At 35.0% G+C, this 25314-nt stretch overlaps 1 protein-coding gene across 1 annotated transcript in view; it reads left to right on the forward strand.

Moving 5' to 3' along the window:
* Positions 1-25314, forward strand: part of ITFG1 (integrin alpha FG-GAP repeat containing 1) — a 71566-nt gene that overhangs the window by 4523 nt on the left and 41729 nt on the right. Inside the window, exons 4-8 of the mRNA XM_040571655.1 lie at positions 356-413; positions 1406-1480; positions 2701-2795; positions 17069-17127; positions 19005-19089. Coding sequence (XP_040427589.1) covers positions 356-413; positions 1406-1480; positions 2701-2795; positions 17069-17127; positions 19005-19089 — 372 coding nt within the window. The remainder of the gene's footprint in view (positions 1-355; positions 414-1405; positions 1481-2700; positions 2796-17068; positions 17128-19004; positions 19090-25314) is intronic.

The following is a 25314-nucleotide window of genomic DNA, read 5'->3' on the forward strand; positions in this document are numbered from 1 at the left end:
AAATTTTGAGTGTCTTCGTTCCAACTATTTCACATTTCGTATGTGTATTGGATAGCAGTCACACATAAAAATACGTTTCATTATGATCTCTTTAGAATAATTTGTTGGATGTTTTTAGTGGAGAGAGAGGAGAAACTAGCTTCAGCATTTTAACTATTACTTGCCTTTCCTATCCAAAATTAGAAGCTTACGTTTATGCATAATCTCAGGAAACCATTTAGTTGTGTATGCTCGGTGGTGGCTGATTTTTTTTATTTATTTTTATAATTACATTAATAGAAGGATTGTACTTGCTAAGTATGTTACTGTCATAACATGTTGGTAAGTTAATCAAATGGGTATTTTCTGTTTTCAGATCTTAACCATAAAACTGTGCTAAATAAGACCTTTCATGATGAGCCTCTAGTAATGGAGTAAGTATAGCTTATCTTTTTAGAAAAAATGTTTTATAACAGTGACTAACAGCAACTGGATATATATATTTGAACACTAAAATTTCAAATGTGCTCATTTTAAGAAGAGGGTGGCTTGTTTAATGTCAACTGATCTAACAAAAGACATTGAAACATATCATCCATCTTTACAAATCTCATATATCAGCTTGGCAATAGTAAATAAAATAAGCTTTAGTGTTTTTTTTTTAATTTCATTACTTGGTGTTTTATGCAGAAAAAGAGCCATTTATTTTTTGTGAATTTTGAAGGTAACAAGTCACCTTACTGGCTTATCAAAGTGAAAATATCCCTTCATTAAAATGACTGTAAGATATGTGCATAGTATTGCAGGGAGGGATGGGAGCAGGTATGTCAAGGGAAGGAGCAAATTTAGGCTCTCTTTGTATAAAGCTGTTACTTCTTGTAAGCAGTGTATATTATGTTTTCAGTATATATTCAAGCCCTATTTCCAATGTCAAATAAGCTGTGATTCTATTTGATTATGCTGCTGAGACCTCATCTTCCAGTGATGATGGAATTCTGTCTTCACTAAGCCTCTGCCATGCAGGATATACGTAGACAAAAACTAGGTACATTTCTGGAAATTGGAGAATATCTATTTTAGAAGGGTGGAGGAGGTAAGAGACTTGAGTAAGAAGTTTTTGATCCGTTTTGCATCTTAAATCTGAAAAAATCTTTAAGCAAAATAACTAGAATTATTATTCACGTTAAGTGACAAAAAGTGACTTATACAGCTGCAAAATCAAGTGAGTGGCAGAGTTTTAAATTTTTGAAGAAGCATACTACTGTCAGCAGCTCAAACAAGAGGCAAAACTTGGATAAGACTACACAGATGAAAATTCATCATTGCTTAGGGGGAAAATGCTAACCAAATACAGGATAAGTTAAGAGCAACCAGTTTTGTCTCCTGTAATGAGTAAGGTAATACTGAAACTGTTTTTCATTTTCAGCTTTAATGGTGACTTGATTCCTGACATCTTTGGTGTCACAAGCGATTCAAATAAGCCACAGATATTTATAGGCGGGTAAGCTAAATATTTATTAGCATCAATTTTGATAATTTATTCAGTCATCTGCTTCTGTTCTCATGAAAGAGACATGAGACTGGAACTGTGCATACACAAATCTGCATTCCATGTGTATCTTTAAACATTCTATGACAGTATGTAAAGGTGTTGAGCTTTTTAGTAAGGAAGGTATTTGGTCGGCTTATTAGTTTTCATAAAAAGACTGCTGCAAAAGGCAGACAACTTTGAGTTGTAAAATAAGTACATGCAAGTGATATTCTCTGTATTGCATCTTTTGTGTTAAGGAGTAGCTAGGGCCACTTTGCAGTCATTAAGAGTTGTCTGAGTTGGCTACAGTTTTATGTGATACGATTGCAATAAAGAGGACTAAGTTAATCATGTCACTGCAGTAAACTAAGTCATTCAAGAAAGCAGTAATATAACTGCCCTGCTGATGTGTATCGCATATAGAGATTTTTCTGAGTGTATTAGCTAAAGCTCCTGAAAGTAATGTATTTGATTCAACCACTATGCCTTTGAATTTTTTTCTTTTTTTATATTCAAATATGGTGCTAATAGGGAGGTTTGCTGGAAGTTCAGTCATTTTTAAAACAGAAACCAGCAGTGTATGGCGTTTTGTTTTCTCTGGGGTTTTCTTTGAGGGTTAGGGGGTTGCTTGATTTGTTTGTTATTTATGTTAAATTAAATATATATTTAATCACCTGCTTGGGAAATGACATAGCCTATGGTCTATTCTAATGTGATAGCTTAATTCTTGTTCTGATTTTTACTAAATGACTGAAAATCAAGTTCCTTTACATGTAGCGGGCATGAGCTGCTTTAACAGCATGTGATTGTGTCTGGTTTTGTTCATCTTAATTGATCTGAAAGTAGATTTCAAAAGTACTGATAGTAACACTACTTGTGGGAAGGGAGCAGTATTTCAGAATTTAGAGTGGAAGTGAAGGCTCTAAACTTTGTGCATAGTGATGCTTTTCTGTACAAATAAAGCTATTTTAGAAACCTAATAGAATCTAACCAAAGCCCATCCTCTATGAATCATCCTTTGCAAAACCTTTCAAACAGTTACTGTAGTCATTTAGTGTATCGTAAGCTAAGTAGTAATTTTCACCTAACATTAGGAGAACGTGATTTATTTTAATTTTAAAGGTATATTATTATGCTTAACAGTCCATGAGCACTGATGAAATGTATTGTTTTTTCTTCTTGCATTGCAGAAACTTATCATTGCATGCTGCATTAGATACTCAAAGTACAATGTATATACCGCACTCTCATGCATTTATAGATTTAAATAATGACTTCACAGCTGGTAAGTCATGAAAGTATTAAATACATTCCTAAAATTATTCATGAATAAAATATTGTGTATTGTATATTTTCTTCTAATATTTCGGTCAATGTCATGGACAGTTTTAAAGAGTTGGATCTAGAATGCTATCTTCGGTGATTATGACCTTGCTACTTTTGATTTTTAATCAATATCTGCACTTTGAATAATGCTTTTTATTCATTCTGGCAATCTTTTTTTTAATCATACTTTTATTTTGGTCTGAATAATTGTTTCCTATTATTAGTGATGCTGTATTCTAGTATTCAGTTTGCAACTGAATTAGGTGTTTTTCTGCATTTTCTTCATCTGCAGTCTGAAAGAGTTCTATAGTTTGTTTAGAAGAGTATTTTCAACACTGGACTTATTTTGTTTCTTAAAGACTTCAATATGATTTCATTCCATTTTGTTAAAGTTTGTTCTATCACTGAGAAAATTGCATGTGAGACTTATTATTCTATTACTATATGACCAATCGTAAAAGCTATTTATAGTTCAGTATTCACAAAAAATACTGAAGAAGGTTTTTCTTAAGGTTGATAAACTGTATTCTAGTTTTGTTGCTGGTGATTTTGTTTTGTCGTTTTTATCTGTTTTGGTGAAACATGCAATGCAGTTTAGCCTTCAAGTACAGTGGATCTATTTATCGCTTCCATATGTGGTTTGTATCTCAAAGCATATTTAAACATCCTGCTAAACTTCATTTATTTTCTTAAAACAGTAAATGGATTTTGAAATGCATTCTCTTCTGATAGATATGCTTTATACATTAACTCATATGTGGTAGTTTTGGAAAGAAAGCTTACTTCTTTTTCCTTCTTAGTAGTGTGGGAACGAGAGAGGAAAGAGCACATTAACTTAATTAATATGCTTTTCATTTCTATGGATTAAGTTAATTGCTTTAGCACATAGTCAAACTAATACTCATTTCTGGCACATTGCTGCATGAAGCTGTCAAGTGGAAATTCCGACTGGAAAATCAAGTATATGGTTGCTTATTATAATCAGTGTAATGTAATAACCAATTCTAAGGCACTTAGCTCGATACACCCTTTAGAGTTTTGGTTTAATGGCATGAGCAGAGTAGATGGCCAATCCAGGTAACTTTTTAACATGAATATATTGACATAAAAGCTCACAGGTAGGTGAAGGTAGGAACTCTAAGTTGTTTATGTAGATCAATCACAGTTTGAGCGCTCTTGCTAAAATTGATCAAAGTTTTCTGTGACAGCTAAATTGGTCTACAAAATGTCCAGAGAGTTCCTGTTAGTGCTGGTGATATATGGAGATGCCTCTGCAAAATAAAAAATAGTAGTCAGTATCTTTGGGGGGGGAGTGCTGGGAGCTTTTGTAGATTCACATCTATATTCATATCTGAAAATGTGAATAGAAGCTTCTGTGAACATCTCCACTCAAAGATGTTGACTTTTATTTACTTGTAAGAGCACAGATATAACTCCTCAGGCTGGAATCTGTCTTATGTTAGAGCAGCCTAAAGAAAACTTCAAGGAAAATAATTAATTCTGAGAAGAAAGCTGGAAAAAAATATCGCCATAGAATTATTTTCTTGAGAATAACTTTTTGCTAGTAAGATGGGAATTGGAAGTTGTTTCGTGTGGTCCCTGTGAAAACTAGACCAACAGTGAGCAATGCATACGTTGCAGAGAAATAATACCGTACCAGTGATATTTGATATTTTGTGACTGACATGTTATTCCAGGCCTGCCTGCTGCCAAAATGAAAAGCCACCAATTGTCTGGTCTTGTCCGTGCATTTATGGCAGTTCTCTCTCATCCACTATAGCGACTGCTCAAGAAATGTATTGGGGAGGGTGCATGGAGCATGATTCATTTTCACTTGTGTTATTAAACTGATCCAGGTCACCATGAAGTTTCAGGGTTGCCAGAGCCAGTGTAAGCACAGAGAGAACTTGACTCGCTCCTCTTTTTAGTAGCAGCAGTTGTAGTCTGCCTGTAGTCTGCCTTTTCTGCATGAAATTGCACCTTGAGACTTATTGTGCCTCTTCCAAAAAAAACCTGTTTGGTGTACTCACAGTGTCTCCTTTAATTTGTGTTAGGTTGTACAGGGTTTGGCAAGTGACTCAGAGAAGTAGTCATAAAACTAGTCAGCTGTGGGTTTTTTGATGGTTTGTTTTAAATAAAAGCAGAATAACAAAAAAAAAAAAACCTGCCTAACTGCCTACACAGTATTGGTAATACTGTGTTTGTAAATGCCCTCTGCCAAACACTGCTGAAATAGGTGCTGATATTGCTGTAGTACGTACCTAACTGGTCCTGTGTCCCACTCTGTACAGTCTGGATAGACTTTGCAGGACAGCTAAATGTCTCTCCTGTTTCATGAGCTCTGTTCCTGCTTTGCACAGCTGGGGCAGCCCAGGACCATCATTGATGTTATATTATTTTTCAGTGGAGTCAGTGGAATCTGTTGGTTGGTTGAGGTAGAGCTAGTGAAAATGAGATGATTCTTGTGACAGTATTAACCTGTACTACCATTCCTGAGTTGGGACAAAACTCATTAAGCATAGGTCCTTGTGCAGATTAAAATCATAGTAATTAGGAGGGAGGTATTGGCAAGGACGCAAGGGTATAGTCTGCATGCTGAAATCCTGTTGTCCAAAAGTCTTAATGTTATTAAGATATTTGCTGCTGCTGTGGTGTTCTCTGAAAAAAATCAGGGTATTTACTCGTTGGCAGTACCACTATTCATGAATATGAAGATACAGTTGTACCTAAAATAGATGCACTGGTTTTGTTTAAAAATAAAAATAAAAACCTCCAGAATGCCCCATCTTTTTTTTTAAGGCCTTTTTCTAATGTTCTTCCATGTTTTGGGGCTCTTTGTGTTCTGTAACAGATGCAGCCAATTCAGTGTTTTTTAGCTAGGCTATTTTTGGCAACTCCATTATTATAAACAGCTTAGGAGATTTAAAGTGTGCTTGACATTTTAAAAAAGAGAGAGAGAAAAGGGGAAAAATAAAAACCAAAAATCCTCTCTGAGCTGAGAATTTTTTTTGCTAGTTTCTTGTCTAATCTGTTTTCAACCTGCCAAGATATAAACCCTCAAAACAGAGCTTTTAATTGGCACGCTGCTCTGCTCTGGGTGAAATGAAGTTGAATTGTTGTGATTTCTTTATATGAGAACATGTTCATAAAGATGTTTTTAATCCCTGACAACGCTTCATGAAAGGCTAACTGTGTAAGGATTTTACAAATCCAGTAACAAGAACAAAGATAATACTAATCTTTCTTGGTGAGAATTAAACTAGGTTATTTCAGATAGTAATGTTGCTGCTGTCTTAAAATAAAACATCATGTAGATTCTTACAATTTTTAATTCAGTAAGTAAATTTGAGTTAGGCTAGCAATCTTATATAATCCATGTAAAAATGTGCAGTATAAAATTTTTACCGAAGGGTCTGTTTGTGCTTTGTGGATAAGGAGAAAATAAATACCAAATTTTCAAGCGTCTTCTCCATGTGTATTATGTACGTGTTGCTCCGGGGAGGAATTTAGAGTTCACAGAACAGCGGAGGTTGGAAGGGGTGTCTGGAAACTGTCTGGTCCAACCTTCCTGCTCAAAGTGGAGTTAGGGCAGTGCCTGGGGTCATGTCCGGTCATGTTTTGAACCTCTCTGAGGATGGAGACTTTGCAGCCTCCCTGGACAATGTTTCCTAGCATTTGACCACCCTCATGCTGGAAAAAAAAAGTGTTTTTTCTTTTGTTTAAAAAGAGTTTCTATTTCAGTTTGTGCATGTGGTCTCTTACTCTGTCACTGGGTACCAGTGAGAAGAGTCTGGCTTCACCAGACTTGCACCTATGCACATGCATTCTCAAAAAGTAATTAAGTTTTAAATATTACATATTGCATGTTTTCAAAGCTGTATAGGAAGTTACTGCAGTACTGATTTTTACCTCATAGTCACGCTTCATATACCTTGACTCCAGGAAGTGATGCAAATTGCTAGTGCGATGTGCCCTGCTACATTAGCACATAAAATTTTATGCCTGTTGAGAAATGTTCTACCTCTTAGAAATTAAAAACAGTGAAATTATTACTGAACTTCAGATAAAAATAGTGAGTATTTCTGTCCTTTGATAAGTATATCTGTGTGCATTTCAGTGTTATGGTTGAATTTTTACTCAACAGTTCATTAGAGTTTCATCTCTTATACTTCAGTGAAAAGCAAAATATAAATTTGGGTGAAAAATGTTAAATTAACTGTGCGTTTACATAAAAAGTTTGGTTTCTCAACAATAAAACTGTAGATATTTAAAAATGAGACGGTGTTGTTGAATTTGGAATTCCAAGTCTTAATGACTTCAGCAAGGAGGAAATAAGTATGTGTAATTGCAACATTTTATATATCTAAATGTATGAGACACTAGCTATATTTAAATATGTTATATTCATTCACATGGCTTTTCTTCCTTCCCACCTGAATTGTACAGCTCTATTCCAGAACCCACTTCTTAATTGCCAAGGATCAGAACTTTCAACCCAGTCATTTAGGTCAGAATTGCACCTTATGTCAATGCTGATGTTTGTACATGCACCAAGATAGACTGAAAGCTGAGAAAAATGTGCCAAGCCTTGTTAGAATGAGGTTACTATGTGTCTAGTAATACGTAATCACACTTGTTCTTTTTAACAGCTTAAGAACGTAATATTGAAGCTAATAATCATAGGCTTGTCTGAGCAGGTTAACTTCAGGTGTGTTTTATAGAGCAGGACAGTCTAGGTGAGCATGTCCAAAGCAGGCCACCTAGGTAAGAGGCTTGCCTTAAAAATGTCGTATCCTCGAACTGAAAGATTTATATCACATGACTTAAGAAGTATTTGAACAGGATTTAACTATTTGGACTTAGAGCAATAGGAGTAAAAAGTAACTTACCTTAGTGTTAATTCATTCAGTTCGAAGTAAATAGGAACTCGGTCTTTCTCAGAGATATGTATCAGATGTGTTAGTCAGGGGATGGGGATGGTACTGTTTTATTGCGTAAACGCTATTCCCAACATGGTCATCATCCTGAAGATTTCACAGTTGAAATACCTGAATGTAAACATTGAGAGGAAGTGTTAAAATTGGAAACTGGGGCCAAGACAGGTAAAAAGGACTCGATAAAGACCACGGAAAACTCCACAGATATGCTATGGAGTTAAGTACTGTTACAGATCATCTACTTCAAGCTAGACAATAGACAAACATGTTTTGCCATTGTTGATTTGTGTCACAGTCAGCATTTTCAGACAAGTACTTTGGACCAAGGTGAAGATTAAATTGAGTATATGTCACTAGATGAATGCTGGTTAAACTATCTTAAAGCTGTTGTAATGTAAACTCTCATAGACGTATCAGAAGTGCTTTATCTAAAGTTGAAATTCTTAGGCTAGTGATAATTTTGTCACGTTCCTTTTTCTTTTTTCCTTTCCTTACTGGTTATCTTGTTTTAATTATCAATAATCATATTCAAATATCAGATGTTCTGGTAGGGCTAATGCTGTTTTTCCAAGCCAAAGTTGAAATACTTAATTACTGTAGCAAAAGTATTACCAATAAACAATAAATCTGTATGGACTTAGTTATAAGTCTGCTAAGAAATCAGGCCATAGTTCTGCAAATATTTAAAATAATAATAGTAATGTTTAAATGTATGAGACAAACTGCCTTGGGCTCTCAATCATACTGTCACTTTTTTCATAGTGACAGATGTATCATTGAGTGCTATGAAAAAATATCTAATGTATTAAATATTTTGTTCTTTATTGGGTTATGTGATTTGAAAGTTTTGGAAATACTGCTTTTGCAACCTGTCTTGTCTTGAATACTAGCACATGGTGTGCATAATTGCAGATATTTCTGCAACTGTTTGCAGACAATGAAGGAAAATTCATAAATTTGATTTTGGGAAGAATAAAGTGGAAAAATCATTAGTCAGAGACAGCTTGCTGTAAGCTAATTGCTAGTCTCTGTACTGGTTTCTGATGGTTAATTTTCTTCTGTGGTTTTGCTTTAGGAATCTAGAAACCTGATGTCCCAGAACACTTACAATGTGTTTTCTCTTTGATTCCCACTTAGTTTAAACCCATAAATGTAGATGTTTTTTCTTCTTGAAAACCAATCACTCAATCCACAGGTGTTTTTTCTGTTGTAATCAACTACACTTTGATTCTGAAGACACTAATGCTTGATGCCAGACTCTCATTGAGTTGTACTTTAATTTTGGGTTGCCTTTTGATGGAAGCTGGTAACCTCTCTGCCTATAATATTATCATAAAAGCTTATTTTTTGTAGTAGATCTGTGTTTATTCTCTGTCAAAATAACCAGGCTCATTATGTTTGTAAACAAACTGTCTGGCCTTTTAAAACTTAGCTTGAGGGGTATTTTAAAATAGAGGTGTGTGTATATACACAAATCTTCTGTCTTCATTTGAAGTCAAATTGTTCTTTTTCATTTTGCTCTTTCCCAAAATAAATACTCGGTAATACCTGGTCACTGTTTCATTCCTTAAACAGACTTTAATTCCCTACATGTTTAAAGCTCAGATAACAAAGCTCACCTGAGAGTTTACAGCAAATAATGGAGTCAAAAAATGTATTATAAAAGATACATGGGAAATCTCATTCTCAACAAACGTGTCTATAAACTGTTGCATTTTTAACTATTGCTACTATTCCCAAATTGGTTATCTCTATTACTTCACATGGTATTGAACACTGTGCAGGAACACAGGCAGTTGTTCCAGCTCCCTTTCATAAGATGAACTCAGAGTTGTTTATTTTACTAGCTGTGTAATTCTCTTGATTCTGCTGGGATTGGTCTGCTTCTGCCATTGCTGCTTTTCTTAATCATAGCTTACATCATGAATAGTATTAAAGGATAAGTAAGGATATCTAGAGAAAAGAAACAGCCATTTTAACTTGTTTTGCCTAATCCTTCTAAAAGATTCCTATCACCTCTACTATCTGCTTAGCAGTTATTAAAATTGCTATAATGAAATATCTGAAAGGCTATTCCTTTTGAAGGTTTTCATTGTATACTGATAATATGATATTTTTATGGTAATCAATTGCAAATAGATGAAAAGTAAACTGGTTCTGCCTCAGTATTTTGTTGGGTAGGGAAGCATGGAACATGAAAATGTGTTCTGAAAATAATGCTGAATGTGGTCATTTTCCATTGCTTGAAACAACATTCTTGGTTTTATTATAAAAATAAACAATTTTCTGTCAGAAGACTCGTGTGAGCGCTAAAAACCAGAAGAATAGACCAACGTAGCCTGCATATTCACATGCATAACCGTTTGGCATAAAACTAATTTAGAACTTTTCTATTTAAATGATGCTTTTAAATTTGTACATATGTTTTTTTTCTGTAGTCATTCTTAATAATGAAAAGGGATTTAAATGCTTAATTATATTGTTTATAATTGTTTATCGTCTTCTTTATTTGCTGTTCTGGTAAACATTTATTGCATTTGAAAAAAAAAAAAAGATGAAAATTGAAAAGCAGAAATAATCACAAAATCACACAGACTTGTTGAGGTTGGAAGGGACCTCTGGAGATCATCAGGTCTAGCCTCCCTGCCAAGCAGGGTCACCTAGAGCACATTGGATAGGAATTGAAAATCTCCTTTATTATAACCATACTTCATAAAGATTTGTAAACATAAATTAGCTTGTTCAGAACACATAAAGTGCTTTTGGTTTTGCTTAGTTTTTTTGGAGGATGAAGTGGCTGGAAGGAGTGGTTCCTGTAACTACTATTTCATGTGACTAGCAACACAAATTCACGACAACTAATTTGTAAATTCATTAGTGTTGGTGGTTGTACTTTTTATATGTATTGTGAAAGCTAAATTATTTCAGCTAGGCAGTAGGTGTATTACATGTTATCTAGTACACTGCTAATGCCAACTTGACCAGACAAATCTGAATAACAAATGATAAAAGGTTGCTGTACTTGAGTGGAACAACTTATGAATAGAGGCACAAAATGTATCCAATAGTAAGGTTTGGCTTGCTATTTCCTTGTAGTAAAGAAATAAGACTGGCTGTATATAGTGTTTTTGTATAAAGTTAGGTTTGTGCATAATTGAAATGTATGTAGGGACTAAAAAAAGCTGTAATGCAGTGATATTTTCTATTTTTAAATTGAATTTACAGCAAAGACTTCTAGTTCAGTACATTATTTTATATGCCAATACATACAAGCAGATAGATGATCATATCCACAGGTGACTTCTAGTTAAATGTTGCACTTATTAGAAATGTGCACTGACACAACTAGTCCTCCACATAAATGAAAAATCTTTCAGACACGGTTGGCATGCACATGTGCACGTTCTAATTGGTTAACACCTTGTTTTGTAAGGAGAAAGCTCAGACTGCTATTCATGCATTTTGATAGCACTTAAAAGTAGGGTCTTTTTTCTTTATTAACTGAAGGTTCTGAAGGAAATGTGAAATCAAGCTATAACTTAAGAATATTGCTTATGCCCTGGTGGTTTCTGAAGATAACTATAGTTGCTGGAGGTTTTAATTTTGAAGTAAAGCCCTCTGACATTAAACAGAAAGGTCAAATCAGTTATTAGTGAAATGAACACTCTATCTATAAATAGTACTGGTTTTTATAACACTCAAAAGTGAAGGAAAAGAACAAGGTTAATTAAAAGTGAACTTGAAGCAGATTCTGTGTAGTTTGGCTTTGTTGTAATTTCTTAGTGGTGCTAATAAGTAAAATTAATGTTTGGAAGTAGGGTTTGGAATACTATCTGCTTTAGTAAGCTTGTCTGAATTTTTCCAGATGGGCTGAAGTCTTCCAAGCTGTCTCTCTAGCTCTGTGTTGAACTTTTTCTAACCTTCAGTTATACTTGCTGAGCCACTTGCACAAACTGAAGTGGGGGTAGAGCTGGTTTAGAATTCGGCAATTTGGGCCCACATTTTTCATAGTGACCTAGCTCTTTTTTTTTTTTAGTAAGAATGAATGCTGAATTCAGTGTTTGGTATATGTATTTACCCTTGATTAGTAGTACTAGGGATTGGATAGCAGCATTTTATTACTAAGCCAATTAAATTAAAGAATAGCCAAATTTCCTCACCAAATCACTTTTAAGGGAAAGTGAGGCTGTGAGTAAAATGATAGTGTGATTTTGTGTCATAGCCTGTCAGACATCTTATGTATTTAGTATAGATTTAGATTTGGTTTTCAGTCTCATGGATTAAAATGCTGGGTAACCTCCGTGATTTTTTTCTTATTTCTAGGGTGTTGAACTCGGTTTACGAATTTTCCCATTACCTGTGTTGTTTTTGTTAACCATTGCCTGCTAAATCAAAAATAGCAGAACGTTTATATATGAGACACGTCACTTTGCATTTGTTCAAGAGAAATGTTTCCTGCCTGATGATGATGCTTTTTCATAGTTCTAGCCATTCAATTAGGCTGTAAGCGTTAAATTTTGGGAAATCTGACATGAGGACATTCCACCATCCCAGTTATTAAAGATTTTACTTATCTTTTCTACATCATGTCACAAATGAAGAAGTGCCCTTGCAGGCTTAGTCTAGTGGTCCATGCAATTGACCCAGTGTTCTTTCTCTGGCAGTGGCAGTAGGAGAGTGGCCAAACTGACTTTTTTTTTCTTCCTCTGGATCATTTTCAGTGTGTATCTCCAGAATCTATAATAGTCTGAGGGTTATACATACATGCCTACTGTTTTTGGTATCCATTTATATATGTATGTTTTACTGAAATTATCTGGAGAATCACTTTTATATTCTGTAAATGATAAAGATTCTTGAGCTCAAGTTTATTTCATTTTATAACCTCAGGTTATAAATATCTCATTGTGCTGCCATTAGGTTTATAAGCATTTGAACAGAGCATATGGTTCAGCACTTAATACTGTATCTGTGCTTACAGAACTTACAGATCTATGTGCAAATGGTTTTGTTTTCCTCAGCTGAAACTGCGGCCACAACTGCCTCCAAAAGGCAGTGGGGCAGCATATCTTTAAAGTGACATTTCCGTAGCATTTGTAATACGAGATGCATTCCTTGTAGGAAAGAGGTGTTGAGTTTTCATGGCTTTGGTAGAAGCAAAACAAAATTGTTGCTGTTTTCAAGATAATTAGTGTATTAAAATATAAAGTGTAGAAATGAACTGTGTATCCCTTCATTGTCATGTCATCCGAGTACTGAGTACGTATCTTAATGCATTTGTTGGTTCCATATATTCTCCTGCAGCCCTCCTATATTAAAGAAGGTGGTAATGATAGGCTAAGGAAACCTGTAGTAGCAGTTGTGAAAGACACCTACTACAGACACTCCTTTGGGAAGGAGATGCTTGCCAAGATTACTTGCTATGGCTGTATAGAAAAATATATTTATAAATATCACACATTCTTAACGGACCCCCCATCTCATGAGTTCTTGTTCCTAATAACCAAAAGCATATATAATAAAGTCAGAATCTTAAAATAAGTTAGGTTGGAAGTAACCTTTGGAAATCATCTGATCTAAAGTACTGTACCAAGCAGGACTGGGTTTTTCTAAGGCTTGGTTTCTTTCCTACAGACTTGGAGAAAACATTTGCAATTCTAAACTATACAAATTTCTAAATTGTTATTTGAAGTATCTAAATAACATTGTCTGAGGTATTTTACACTACTTTTGTCACATAGAAATGTTCTTATGCTTGCTTTGATATCTATGATATTCTTGTTCCAAATAGAAAGCTACTTTTAAATACTGAAGTTTCATTTTACTCCAGTGCCAAAGGATTTAATCACAAAAACATGCATGAGAATTTGAAACATGTAGTTTGTAAGCTGGTTTAAGGGGGACAATTGGCATTAACGTAGCAGGTGAATTGGTTCAGCTAGTTCTAGAACTACAGGAAACTTTCCTATAGCTGTATTAAATTGGGGAATATGGGAAATCACGGCTTGTTGCTTTACCTTAGGAGCAGCGTGGCATTAGCTCATCTATACTATTTATGGAAGATAGTCTATTTTTGTCTGCCTTTGCATTTTACCAGCGCAGTGTAATATTACAGTAGGCTTGAGCTGCTTTGGTGTGATGGCTCAATTGGCCGTGTAGCACATAAACAACAAGTTAGGGACAAGGAGGGACAGAGGGGTGTATCAGAGGAACAAAGGGCAAAAGTAATTTACTGGCTTTCAAGAGGTTGAGGGTTGTTTGAGCAGTGGGAGGAAGTTCAGTGTGAAAAAGGCATGAAACACGCATGTTGCTGAACTTCCTCATCTTAAAGGCACTGTAGTAGGTGATGCTCAGCACTGATCTCTTGCAAACCATAGAAATCTACAGTTGTTGAAAACATAGCTCGGTTTTCTTACTCTCAAACCATGAAACAAGCATTCATACTAAAATACCTGGTTTGTACAGTGTCTGAACAAAGATTTTAAATCTATAAACACCTCCCCTTCTGAGCAAAGTAAACACTTGAGACATTTTAAATTATTGTCTTTCTATTACCTCTTTGTAGTTTGACTTACGTTTAGTGTCTTGATTTATTCCTCCTACACTGCAGATAGCTAAATGCACTCCTTGCATTTATTATCGTGTGACAAACCAGCTACTGTGGTTCCCCCCCACCCTTGTTTAATGTTTATTTTAACACTATTGAATCTGGTCCTAACATCTGAGATTTTGTGCCTGTTGCTTCTTGTCCTTCTCTATTATTTCTGGTCCCTGTGCAATTATTTCTGAATATTTCTATATACTTATGAAATCATGTTGGGGGGGGGGGGGGGGGGGTGGAATGCAGAGGAAAACTAGCATAATCTGCTCCTGACTGAGGATGAGGGGACAAACGTGATTTTTTTAATGCATAAGAAAAATGCACTGCAAATCACTTCTTTTTCTGTTGTTGTTGCGTGTTCTTACAAAGTAATATAGAGTACCCATTCATGCTTTGTTCCACATAACTCCCTAGTACTTGAGTGAGCAGGTAGTGGCTGTTGCTGGAGGTCAGGATTGATAGCTTTGCAGTTCACTGGGCTGTCCTTGTTGCCTAGTCCCTGTTGAGTGCCTGGCTTTCTGTGACCTGTTGTAGTTCTGTCTGGGCTGAACAATAAGGAATGTCTCTTGTGTCAAACATGGCCATTATATTTTCTGAGGAGCTGTAACTAATACGTTTACTCTGTAAAGCTCAAATGAAAACAAGATGTATTTCTGCTTATGAATACTTTAATTCCTAGTAATGTTTATGTGACTTCCCATTAATATGTGAAGAACATCAATTTATCTATTTCTCTCTTCTGTTTTAAGGATAAGTGACACTGCATTTACCCGTTGAAGGAAATATTTTTTGTTACTAAGAATTTGGCATGGCATGCTGCATTAATATAGGTTTTAAAACTAAGAATAATTAATAAATAAAACTCCATCACATGTTAAATCAGTTAAGAGATAATGCTGTTTGATTTTTGCTCTTCTTATTTTTAATGAACTTAAGGTTTTAACCGTAAATGATTTAAAGAGCTAAGGACTTCGTAATACTCCCAGCATAACTCATATCTGCCTTTTGTGGTGTTTTCTACCGTAGAAGCATAACCGTGTTGCATAAAAACTTGATGGATTTATTTAACCTAGTAATAACCAACTATTCAGAGCTAGATTTCTAGCAGAATAGTATTAGGTGAATTATGGCTTGTGTTAGCAGCTGTGCTATTTTGTCTAATTCTGGGAAAGTCACAAAACATATAAGCATAGCATTACCAGCAGGAATGCTGTGTTAATGGTCCCCAGGATCTCTCCTTGCACAGAGGACTGGGCAGGGAGAGGACTGGCTTAGCAATTAAAGATGAGAGGCCAGAGCTGCAGTGCCGGAAACTGAGTCAGAGATGTTTTGGGAAAAAAACAGGTACAGTGCCAACCAAAATGTCTGCAAAAGGTTAGGCAATCTATTATATTTGCTAATCAAATATTGGTCGTTCACTGTGTACTTTAAATATAATATTGAAAGAGCCTGTTGTGGCATACTCTGTATGTGACGTAGTCCATAACAAATTGCAGTGCAGATTACAGCATGAATGTACTACAACCCTACTTGAAATACCTGTTGGATCATTTAAGTCTTGGAAAAAAAATAGAGGCTTCCATTGTTCTGTGTTTTTTTCTTTTGTTAACAATCCCTTCCCCACACACAAATGTATTAGATTTTAATTTTTTTGTTTTGTTTTATATCCAGTGATAATCAGCAGTATTGTTTAATCTTCCTTCTACATGCAAGTTCAAAATTCAGAGCTTATAAATGCTTTTTAAGTTACAACCCTGGTATTTTCAGACCATTTCTATGTCTTCTGACACCGTCTTCAAGAAATGCTTAAGCAGCAATAAAATTCATTCCAATGAAGCACATTATCATAAGGCTTTTCACGTGAGTGCTCTAAAGGAAATTGCTATTTCAAGTACTCAGGGGAACAGAATTAACATAACTTCCCTCAGGGAGGGGGAACCTGTAAGCAAAATCTTTTGTTTCCATTTTGTTGTGTTTTTTTTATTTGATATGCAGGTTCTGGTTTTTTTCCTTTTTCCTGGAAGACAGTACCCCTTATTGTGCCATTTGAAATTCCCTGTACAGCAGTCCACCTGCTTATTCGGTAAAACACCTCAGGGTATGGCATTAATATTCTTTTTTCTTTAATTCATTTTTTTCTGCCCACAGAGTAATGGTTGTGTTCTAACTCAAATAGTGATATCTTAAACTAGAAAGCAAAGAAGGAGGACAATGGAAAAGAAATCAAGTGCTTAAATTTTAAAGGGTGATTTTCTTAAAATCTTCAGTACACTAGAGATCATCCTTTTTTTTTCTCCCTCAGGCTTTTTTCTTTTTTTTGATGCCCCTTGCAAACTTCTTTCTTCCCCTTCTCCTGAATAAGCTCCTCTTTAAGTAGGCATCATCAGATAAATTTTCTGAAGCACTCTTTTGTACTGTTTTCATGTTTAAGAGAATTTTGTGTAAAGGAAGCCTGAAACGTTTCTCCATCTTTTTCTCTTCCTGTCAACAGCATATGTGTTACTTATGTATCCAAAATAAAAGGATGTAATAAAAGGCTGTTATTAGGTTTTCATTTTTAATTTTGACTTTAAAAAAAAAAAAAAATGTATACTTTTTCTTAAGTTTGAAGCCTGTCTCTTTCTTTATGCTTAAAAAATGTTCTTCAGGTAATGTTAAATGTTTTATTTCTCTTGTTTTTTTCTTCCTTCACAGATTTGTTCCTTACTACATCAAATCCACCCAACATTCAGTTTGAGACGTGGGTAAATAAGGTAAGAGAGAAGACTCAAATAACCATTCTGTTAAAATGCAGAAACATCAAACAAACAAAACATTAAAGGTTGTCTGACATGCCTGGTGTTAGGAATGAGTTGAACCGAATTGAAGGAAATCTTTTAGTCAGCATACATTTCTCTGCAGGTTTTTTTAACATGACTGCAAAGGTAACCAATCAGATTGACTTTGCATGCATTAGCAGGACTCCTGCTGTGTCATCAGCTGTTGTAGCAATCTACTGACACTTAGCACAATGGTTTATGAAGAAATGAATGATAAGATTTTTTTAATTTTGTAGTCTCAAAGATTTATTTTTTTAAGCTTTCTTAGAACTGTGATTCCATGTTTTGGGACAGAGGTGCAAAATCTCACTCCTAGCCATTTGACTATGTACACAAGTTACAGCTGAGAAAACTCCAAGTCCTATGTTAACCAAATATCACAAGTGTAACTCAAGGTTGGGCAGAAACAGGTCAAATGATTATTTATTTAAGAACCTCATTGTTAATAACAACTAATAATATTAGTTGATTTGAAACTAAATGCATCCCTTAGACTACGTGTTATCCTAAATTACTGTAGTTAAGAGTATTCACACCTGTGCATTAAAAGTTTACTTTTTTGTTATAGTAGAAACTGCTGAGTTCTCTCTGAACTTAAGAGACTGTTTTTTTTGTGGGTGGGTGACTGAGCATTGACACGAGTGGCTCAGATTGTAGAGTCTCCATGTGAACATAGTCAAAAGCCACCTGTACATGGTCCTGGGAAACCAGCTCTGGTGGCCCTGCTTGAGCCAAGTGCAAGGTGGAAGAGCTGCAGGGGGAAGGGAATTCCACATGTGCTTTTACGTTGAATTACTGAGAAGGAAGTGACTAAGAACCACCATCAAGTAGCTTAGGGAAAGGTAAGATAACAAAATGAGTACCTGCCAAACTTGGCATAGATCAAGTTGGGTAGGTCATACTGCAGACATCTCATCACTGAGGGCATCCTGTGACACGTTCACTATAGCCACCTGAGGATTTCTTCCATCAGTGGTATCTGATGATTCCCCTTTCTTTCAACATGTGTATGTATAAGAATTTTGAGTGCAAGAATGAGAAGGGTGGTAGCTGGAGAACAAACCAAGGCCTTGTTACTTTTTGTTCATAAAGTACACAGGCTAAAAGTCAGTTAACAGATTGCTGACTTTCTTCATTTCATTTTTTTTTTTATAACTTAGGTATGTATAGTTGCATCTGTGTCACTTCATGAACTGATTGCAGTGACTACAAAAGTGGGCCTTGAGTTGTCTTACTTGGTTATAAAAACTTTAAATTTTAAATGGGTTTTGGTCCAGTTGTTATCCAATTTTATAATAAACAAGAATTCAGCACTCTTCTGTCTTTCTGATGAAATATTAGAATATTACTTTCTGCAGGCCAGGATTTTAATAATAGACAATTAAAACAAGACCTGAACCAGACATAATGTAAAATCATGATTTCCTTAGTAGAAGGAAGATCAGAAGCATGTGTGTTTTTAAATATTATCTATAAAATTACATGTCACTGCATAAATACACATTAGTATTCAAAGTAATTAATGATTTAGATTTTGGTGCTGAAAACTCAGTCTGTTTCTAATAACACAAAAAAAATGTGGACAACTCTATCTGAAGAATGTTACTACTGGATATCCATAGGATTCCACGAAGAATTAGAAATGCAAAAACTCAATTCCAGTATCCAAGCAGTGCAGTTTTCCATAGTTGAGCTTTCTCTTACCTATTTAAGCTCTTCTTTATTGATGTGTATTTTCTTTGGTTTGAAAGTCAAGCTTTATCACTTGATATGCAGTTCAGTTTCTCCATCATCTTTGTTCTGTTTGATAGGATGGGAACTTCTCTAAAGCTGGAAAAAGCAAAGAAATACCCAGTGGTGTGGTGATTGTTGGGCAGTCTGTGTTTGCGGATTTTGGTGAGTTTCATTTTTCTAAACTACTCATATCCTGTGTTTCTTTTTTGTTGAATTATGAAGTTATTTTTTTAAGGTGTTACATCTATTTGCCTGTAAATCTTGAAATATGTAGGAATATTTTATTAATAAATTCAGCTAAATTCAACTGTGGCTTTTCCAGTACAGTCTAACTCACATATATCTACGTTATTTCAGGCATTGTACCAGTATCAAACCTATTTTTATCAGATGTATTTTGTTTTTCATGATTGTGTTTTGATTTTTTTTTCTGAAACAAGCAAAACTTCCTTTAATGCACAGGTTTTTTTCTTAAAGCAGTTTGTTCAGAAGGTACAATTTAGCTTACAGTTTGTGTAAACAAAGAATTTAGGAACATGTACTGAAATTCTAAATTAATTAAAAATGATTGTATAAAGATTGATGAAACGGTAAGATTTTAATGTTTATAATTGAAAAATTCTGGGAGGCTTTTGGACAGAAGAAAATCTTAATTTATATATAAATGCAACTAACTTCCACTGACATCTGTTTGCAAGGGTTAGTGAAAGACTATTTTTCTAGTAGAAGGTACTTTTTCAATTAGTTCTGGCTTATCAATGTGTGTGTCATGTTATGGACAACAGGAATGGTTGGTTTTGTAGTCCAAAAAATACTTTTTGTGTGTGCTCTAAGATAAGAAATTTGTGACCCAAAAAATACTACAGGCCTAATTCTGCTGACGCTACTGTGTCAGTGACATCTATCTTAATAAAGAATTAATTTATTATACTTCATATATGACATTGTTGAGGCTGAGCCTGTCTTTAAACATTGTCAAATGGTCGCTTTGTTGCATCATTTTAATTTTCAACAATTGTGACATGGGGGCATGACAGCTTTTTAAATGAAGTCCAACTCCATATTAGAATGTGTCCAATTCTCCTGCTCTACTGCTGCTACTTAGAAGAATTCTAGAAAAGCTATTTCCTCACTTTTAACTCGAAGACATCTCTGCTGGACAGTTAGCTTTCCTTAGTCCTTTATATAACAACTGTGGATTAGTTTACAGATCATTAGTAAATGAAGTAAAATGAAACCTGAAGAATAGTCTAGGTTCTTCTGTGAAATGTTTACCGAGTTTTGTAAGCCCTTTTAAAGATTTTTTGTAATATCTTTTAATGTTTACAAATATAAATGCTTGTGTATAAATACTACATTTTTGCAATTAAAAATATTTTTAAATATGTTGGTTTTTTTGTAACTATTTTCCAAGCTGATGTTCTGAATAATGTGTCTTAATAAGTATTAAGCAGATATAGCAGATCTTTTTTTAATGATGGCACTGTGGAAAGCAATCTTCTTGTAGGATATTTTCATCTCTATGTTAGGTAGTTAATGAGCCCAAGTGATATATCATAATTTTAGAAATTTATCATAATTAATGGGGTTTTAATAAGCCGTGGGGTGTCTTTGCAAAGAAGAGAACGGTTCAGATGTTAAAGTTAAAACTTTGAAAATGTGAATAAATTGAATGCACAGCACTCTAACAGTGCGGTACACTGTGTGGGTTTGGTACAGCCAAAGTTATGGAAGGCACTGGCTGGTGTAGTGATCGCAGCAGCAGGGAGCTGCCATTGTTTCAGAGTTCCATCACCAATTGTGTAATGCACTGCTCTGCTAGCTATCATCAAACTCATAGGGGAAGCATCAATATGAGGGTATAGCGGAACAATCTTTCCATTAATAAATTTAATGGGAGAGAACGCCTGCAGGAACTTAAGAAATGCACACAAATGAATGTAGAGGGACAGCATGTATGGCAACAAGAATAGAGAGGTGGGGAACAATCAATACCATCTATTGAAGGCAGTGCTGGCTTTTCAGAGGCTGACTTCTTTGGAATTGGTTATTCTAAAAGATCTCAACCATTTCATCTATGAGAGAGAAGATAGGTATCTACCCAGCGTATCTTGGAGTATGAGGACCTTGCTCCCTCTTCCGGAACAGCTGCATTCTCACTATTGTCTTTATCTTCGCAGGTGAATGCAGATGACACAAGCCCATCCAGGGTGAAAGAGGGGAGACACTGTAATGGTTTTTCTTTCCACCATCTCCTCAGTGGTGGGACATATTTTGATGCAGCTCTTGCTATGTAGATTTTCGTGAAACATATAGAAATGCTTTTCTCAAGGCATCAGTGCCATTTCCTTGGCTGATGTGAGCTGATGTTCTCAAAATCATTAGAGGAGACAGATGCCTTTTTTGATTATCAGGTTAGGCTTTATTGGGACACCTGTATAGAACTTTACAGGGATTATTTTTCTAGACCTTTTTGTGGCTGAGCATAGGTACGTCTTTCAGTCGCTTCTAATTAGCATGCAAAAGGGAAGCGTGAAGAAATCTGATGCAAGGACCCCTAGTTATGGAGTGCTTAAAACATGGCTGAAACACAGAAGACACATTTCAAACAGGCAAAATATACACAAATATGAAAGAAGGAATGTTCCATGTCCTTTGTGTTGAAAAATGACTGTCATATTACGTCATCTGTTCAGCTGCAGAAATGGAGGAGATTTGTATGGGAAAAGTAAAGCAGCTATCTTGCTTTGCTGTTTCTAGGAGTAGAAGTCTTTTTAAATGAAACTGCGGAGGGAATTGTGTGGTTTCTAGGTCAGCTTTCTGCAGTCTTTAATTGTAGAGAAGAGGAGGGAAGAAAGTTTAAAAAAAAAAAAGTGCTTTGTGGACTTTCAAGTAAGAATTGGATACAATAGGTTTTAGACTGCCATGTTGGCAATAGAAGATAATTGGCTGCAGAGGTTTGAATCTCTGTATGTAGAAGATAAGGAAAAATTCCCATCTGTAATTAAGTCTGAAGGAACTAACTTGACAAAAGATTAGTACAGATTGTCAATGGCTGTATCCATGCTGGAAATGTTTTGATAAGGGAAAATAAATGTGAAGAGATTTGTGATATTAATGAAAGAAATTAGGTGTGAATGAACTTTCTAGGGGTTTTTTTTTTGAATCTTGCTTTGAAGCAGGTGTTAAGGTGGCTTTTATTTTCCCACGTCACAATGCGGATACATGTTTTAACTTTCCTAAGGGAGCGAAAGGAGTGCTGTAAGCATGTGTATGTGTATGTTGATAGAGGAACCATGTTTCTTCTGACAGTTATGGAAATACTTACAGCTATGATTTTGAAATAACTATTTGAGTACAATTATGACTTCAGTATTTAATTCATCTTCTGTTGCAACAGTGGATAGGAAATTGAGTAGTGCATTATTTTTTTCTTCATCTTGCCAACATTCATTTAAAACGACAATGAATAATTATTTTCTCATTGAACAAAGTTTTAGAGGATACTGAAGTCAATATACTATTAAAACAACGTACATAAGTAGTTAAGTGATATAATTTAAATTCTGTTACTTATGAAGTGCAGTCTGATGGAAGTTGAATAATGCCCTACCACATCCAAAAAAAATAAAAAAGCTGCCTAAATACCTCTCTAAATGTGGTTATACAGTAATCGGAAGGAGGAAGCAAAGTTTCATTGCAAAGGAGTATTTAAGTTGAGTTCTGATAACTTTCAATCCAGTATTTTTTTTCTGCATCAATCTAGCTGCCAAGAGGCAAAATCTTGTGTTACCAGAATAACACTGCATTTACCCACTTTGCTATGTCAGCATGTATTTAGAGACTTCAAAAGGTAGGCATTTATTGTACGGGTTCTGTGTGTAGTGAGCTAAAGAAAATGCCTTATTAGAAATGGTTTGTCGGACTTGAACATCTTTTTTTCAGTTTTATGTTTCAAAAATGATGAAATAATGATTGTCATAAGTCAAAAGGAAGTTAAGGTGTGATGGTTGGCAATTTAAATTGTAATTTGGCTTTCTGTAATGGGGCCTGAAAGAAGTTTCATTGCACAACCAATCAGACTGTCAAATGATGTAAATGATTCCTCAGAGCAGAACCTACCATTGCTCTTGTGCTCCACTTTGTGCATGCTGCAAGCATCTTCTCTGTTGACAGTGGGATACAGCTGCTGTAACTAGAAACGTGTTCAGTATACAGTCATGAGCTTGTTACGTTCCCATCCTATAGTATTTTTAGTGTTGCCTCTCTTTTCTTCCCCTTTTTTCAATGTTTTCTGTATCTCGTAGCTGATGTACCAGGCTCTCTGTTCCCTAAAGGTGTCAAAAGATTCTATGTTTCTCTGCCACTTCTTAGTTACTTAACCTTGTGCACATTAAACTGTGGAGCTACATCCAGTCTAGGCATAAATTTAAGAGTATATCATTTGAGCTGCCTTTTTCTCATTTACACCCACCTTTCTATTTATGCACTGTTGTGCTTCTGCAGTCCAAGATTCTGATTTATTGATCATATGTACATCTAACAAAACATCTTTTGTTTCAGAAGGTGACTTAGTCTAACATTATGTTCTGTTTCCAAAAGTTTTATTTGAATAAACCTTCCCAACCATAAGTCTTTACCTGTCCTTTGAAGGGGGGGGAAAAAAAGGTGGGAGTGGGAGTATCTTTGAGTAACATACTGACTGAGAAATTCTAAAGGCAGCTAGTTTTGGGTTAGATTCCTTTTCTTATATTAATTAGGTTGAACAATAGCTATCAAGTAGAAACCATTTAGGTAAGTAAACATGTTTAAAAAAAAAAAAAACACAATATGGTGATTCATGAGAAACTGTTACAGATGTTAGTGTATAATCTTAGTAGCTAAGCACTAAGATACTAAGATTCCCTATTCCCGATGCACTCAAATAATGAACTTATATTTTTTCATGGAAAAGGTATTCAAACATATGTTTGTATGCATCTATATATGTGAGTCTGTAAGGTCTACGATATTTCTGTATGTACATATGTTTATATGTGTATGTATATTTTAGTGGAAAAATGGACAAATATAGGTGTACATATATGAAATACGTGGTAATGTAGTAGACCTCAGGCTTTGTCTAAATTGGAACCTGTAAAATAAGTAGCCCCCGCTCTGTTACATGATGGTGATGATTTTTATATTAACCTGACTGAAGGACAGCGAACAATTGACAAAGTTGTATTGCCCTTTTTAAAATAAATCAGAAATGCTTTGTGACATGCTTATTACAAATGGCATTTCAATTGATGAAGGTGAGCAGAGCTGGGCACTAGAGAATTCTGCACTTATTTGGCTGACACATTACTCCAACAAGTAAGAGCTCTTCATTATTACTTTTTCTATTCTTCTCATGTCGCTATGGTAATTGCAGTGCAGTGGTTGCTATAGCAAAAATGATTAATCCTCCGTTGTTGTTGTCTGTATGCTAGCAGAGGCTTTTTATAAGATCTGCTTGTACTGGCTTCAGAGGAAATCATAATGTTGGATGGAATTCTGATAAATAATTGCAGTTATAAATTGTTTTAATTGTATTAGGAATTCTGAAAAAATTTATACTTGTAAAGAAACATAAGGATTTCAGTGGAGCATCCTGAAAACAGGATTTGGAGCAATAAGATGAATGTGAACTGTATCTCAACACAAACCTGTTATTTTCTTGCTACATTGAAGATTAATGAAATATGTCTTTAAAGGAGTGAGCCAGAAGCAGTTAGTGTGGAATATGGTGCTGTTTATGCAGTCTTGTAATTCACTTTTATTGGGAATTAATGTTATAATTGCTATTGACCTATGATTGGTTCACTGGAGATTGATAAACTATCTTTTATGATGTCTGACCTGAGAATTGAGAAGTTTTATTAATCAGTCACTGCTTTTGCTTAGTTCACACAAAATAAATAAATAAATTGTTGCAGCTTGTATGTAAGAGAGTCAAAAATAGCTTTCCAAAATGAAAGTAGAGCATACTGTTGATAGTGTCCTTGTGAATAAATACAACACAAGTCTTACTTTTTCAGGGTAGCGTTTAGCCAACTTTTTACTCTCCATATGTTCTCTTAGCTGCTGCTGGGTCTTCATCTGTGTCGTCGTCTTTAATTTATGAAGCCTGTGTTTATTCGTACTATGCAAACTTGTTTACTTTTTTTTGACAAAGCAAGAATTGGGATTGTTGAAGTTCTCCTGAGACCTGAACTCAGTTTTTTTCTCATGTTTAGAATCTAGTAATCCAACTACTAATTGTAAGACATCATCTCCGTTCACCAAGTAACTGAAGAGTTTCATGTATGTTACTTGAATGTCATATGGTAGAAATTGTCATTTTTCTCATAGGTAATGAGAGCT

This window comes from Cygnus olor, chromosome 12, assembly GCF_009769625.2.
Source record: "Cygnus olor isolate bCygOlo1 chromosome 12, bCygOlo1.pri.v2, whole genome shotgun sequence".
NCBI lineage: Eukaryota > Metazoa > Chordata > Aves > Anseriformes > Anatidae > Cygnus > Cygnus olor.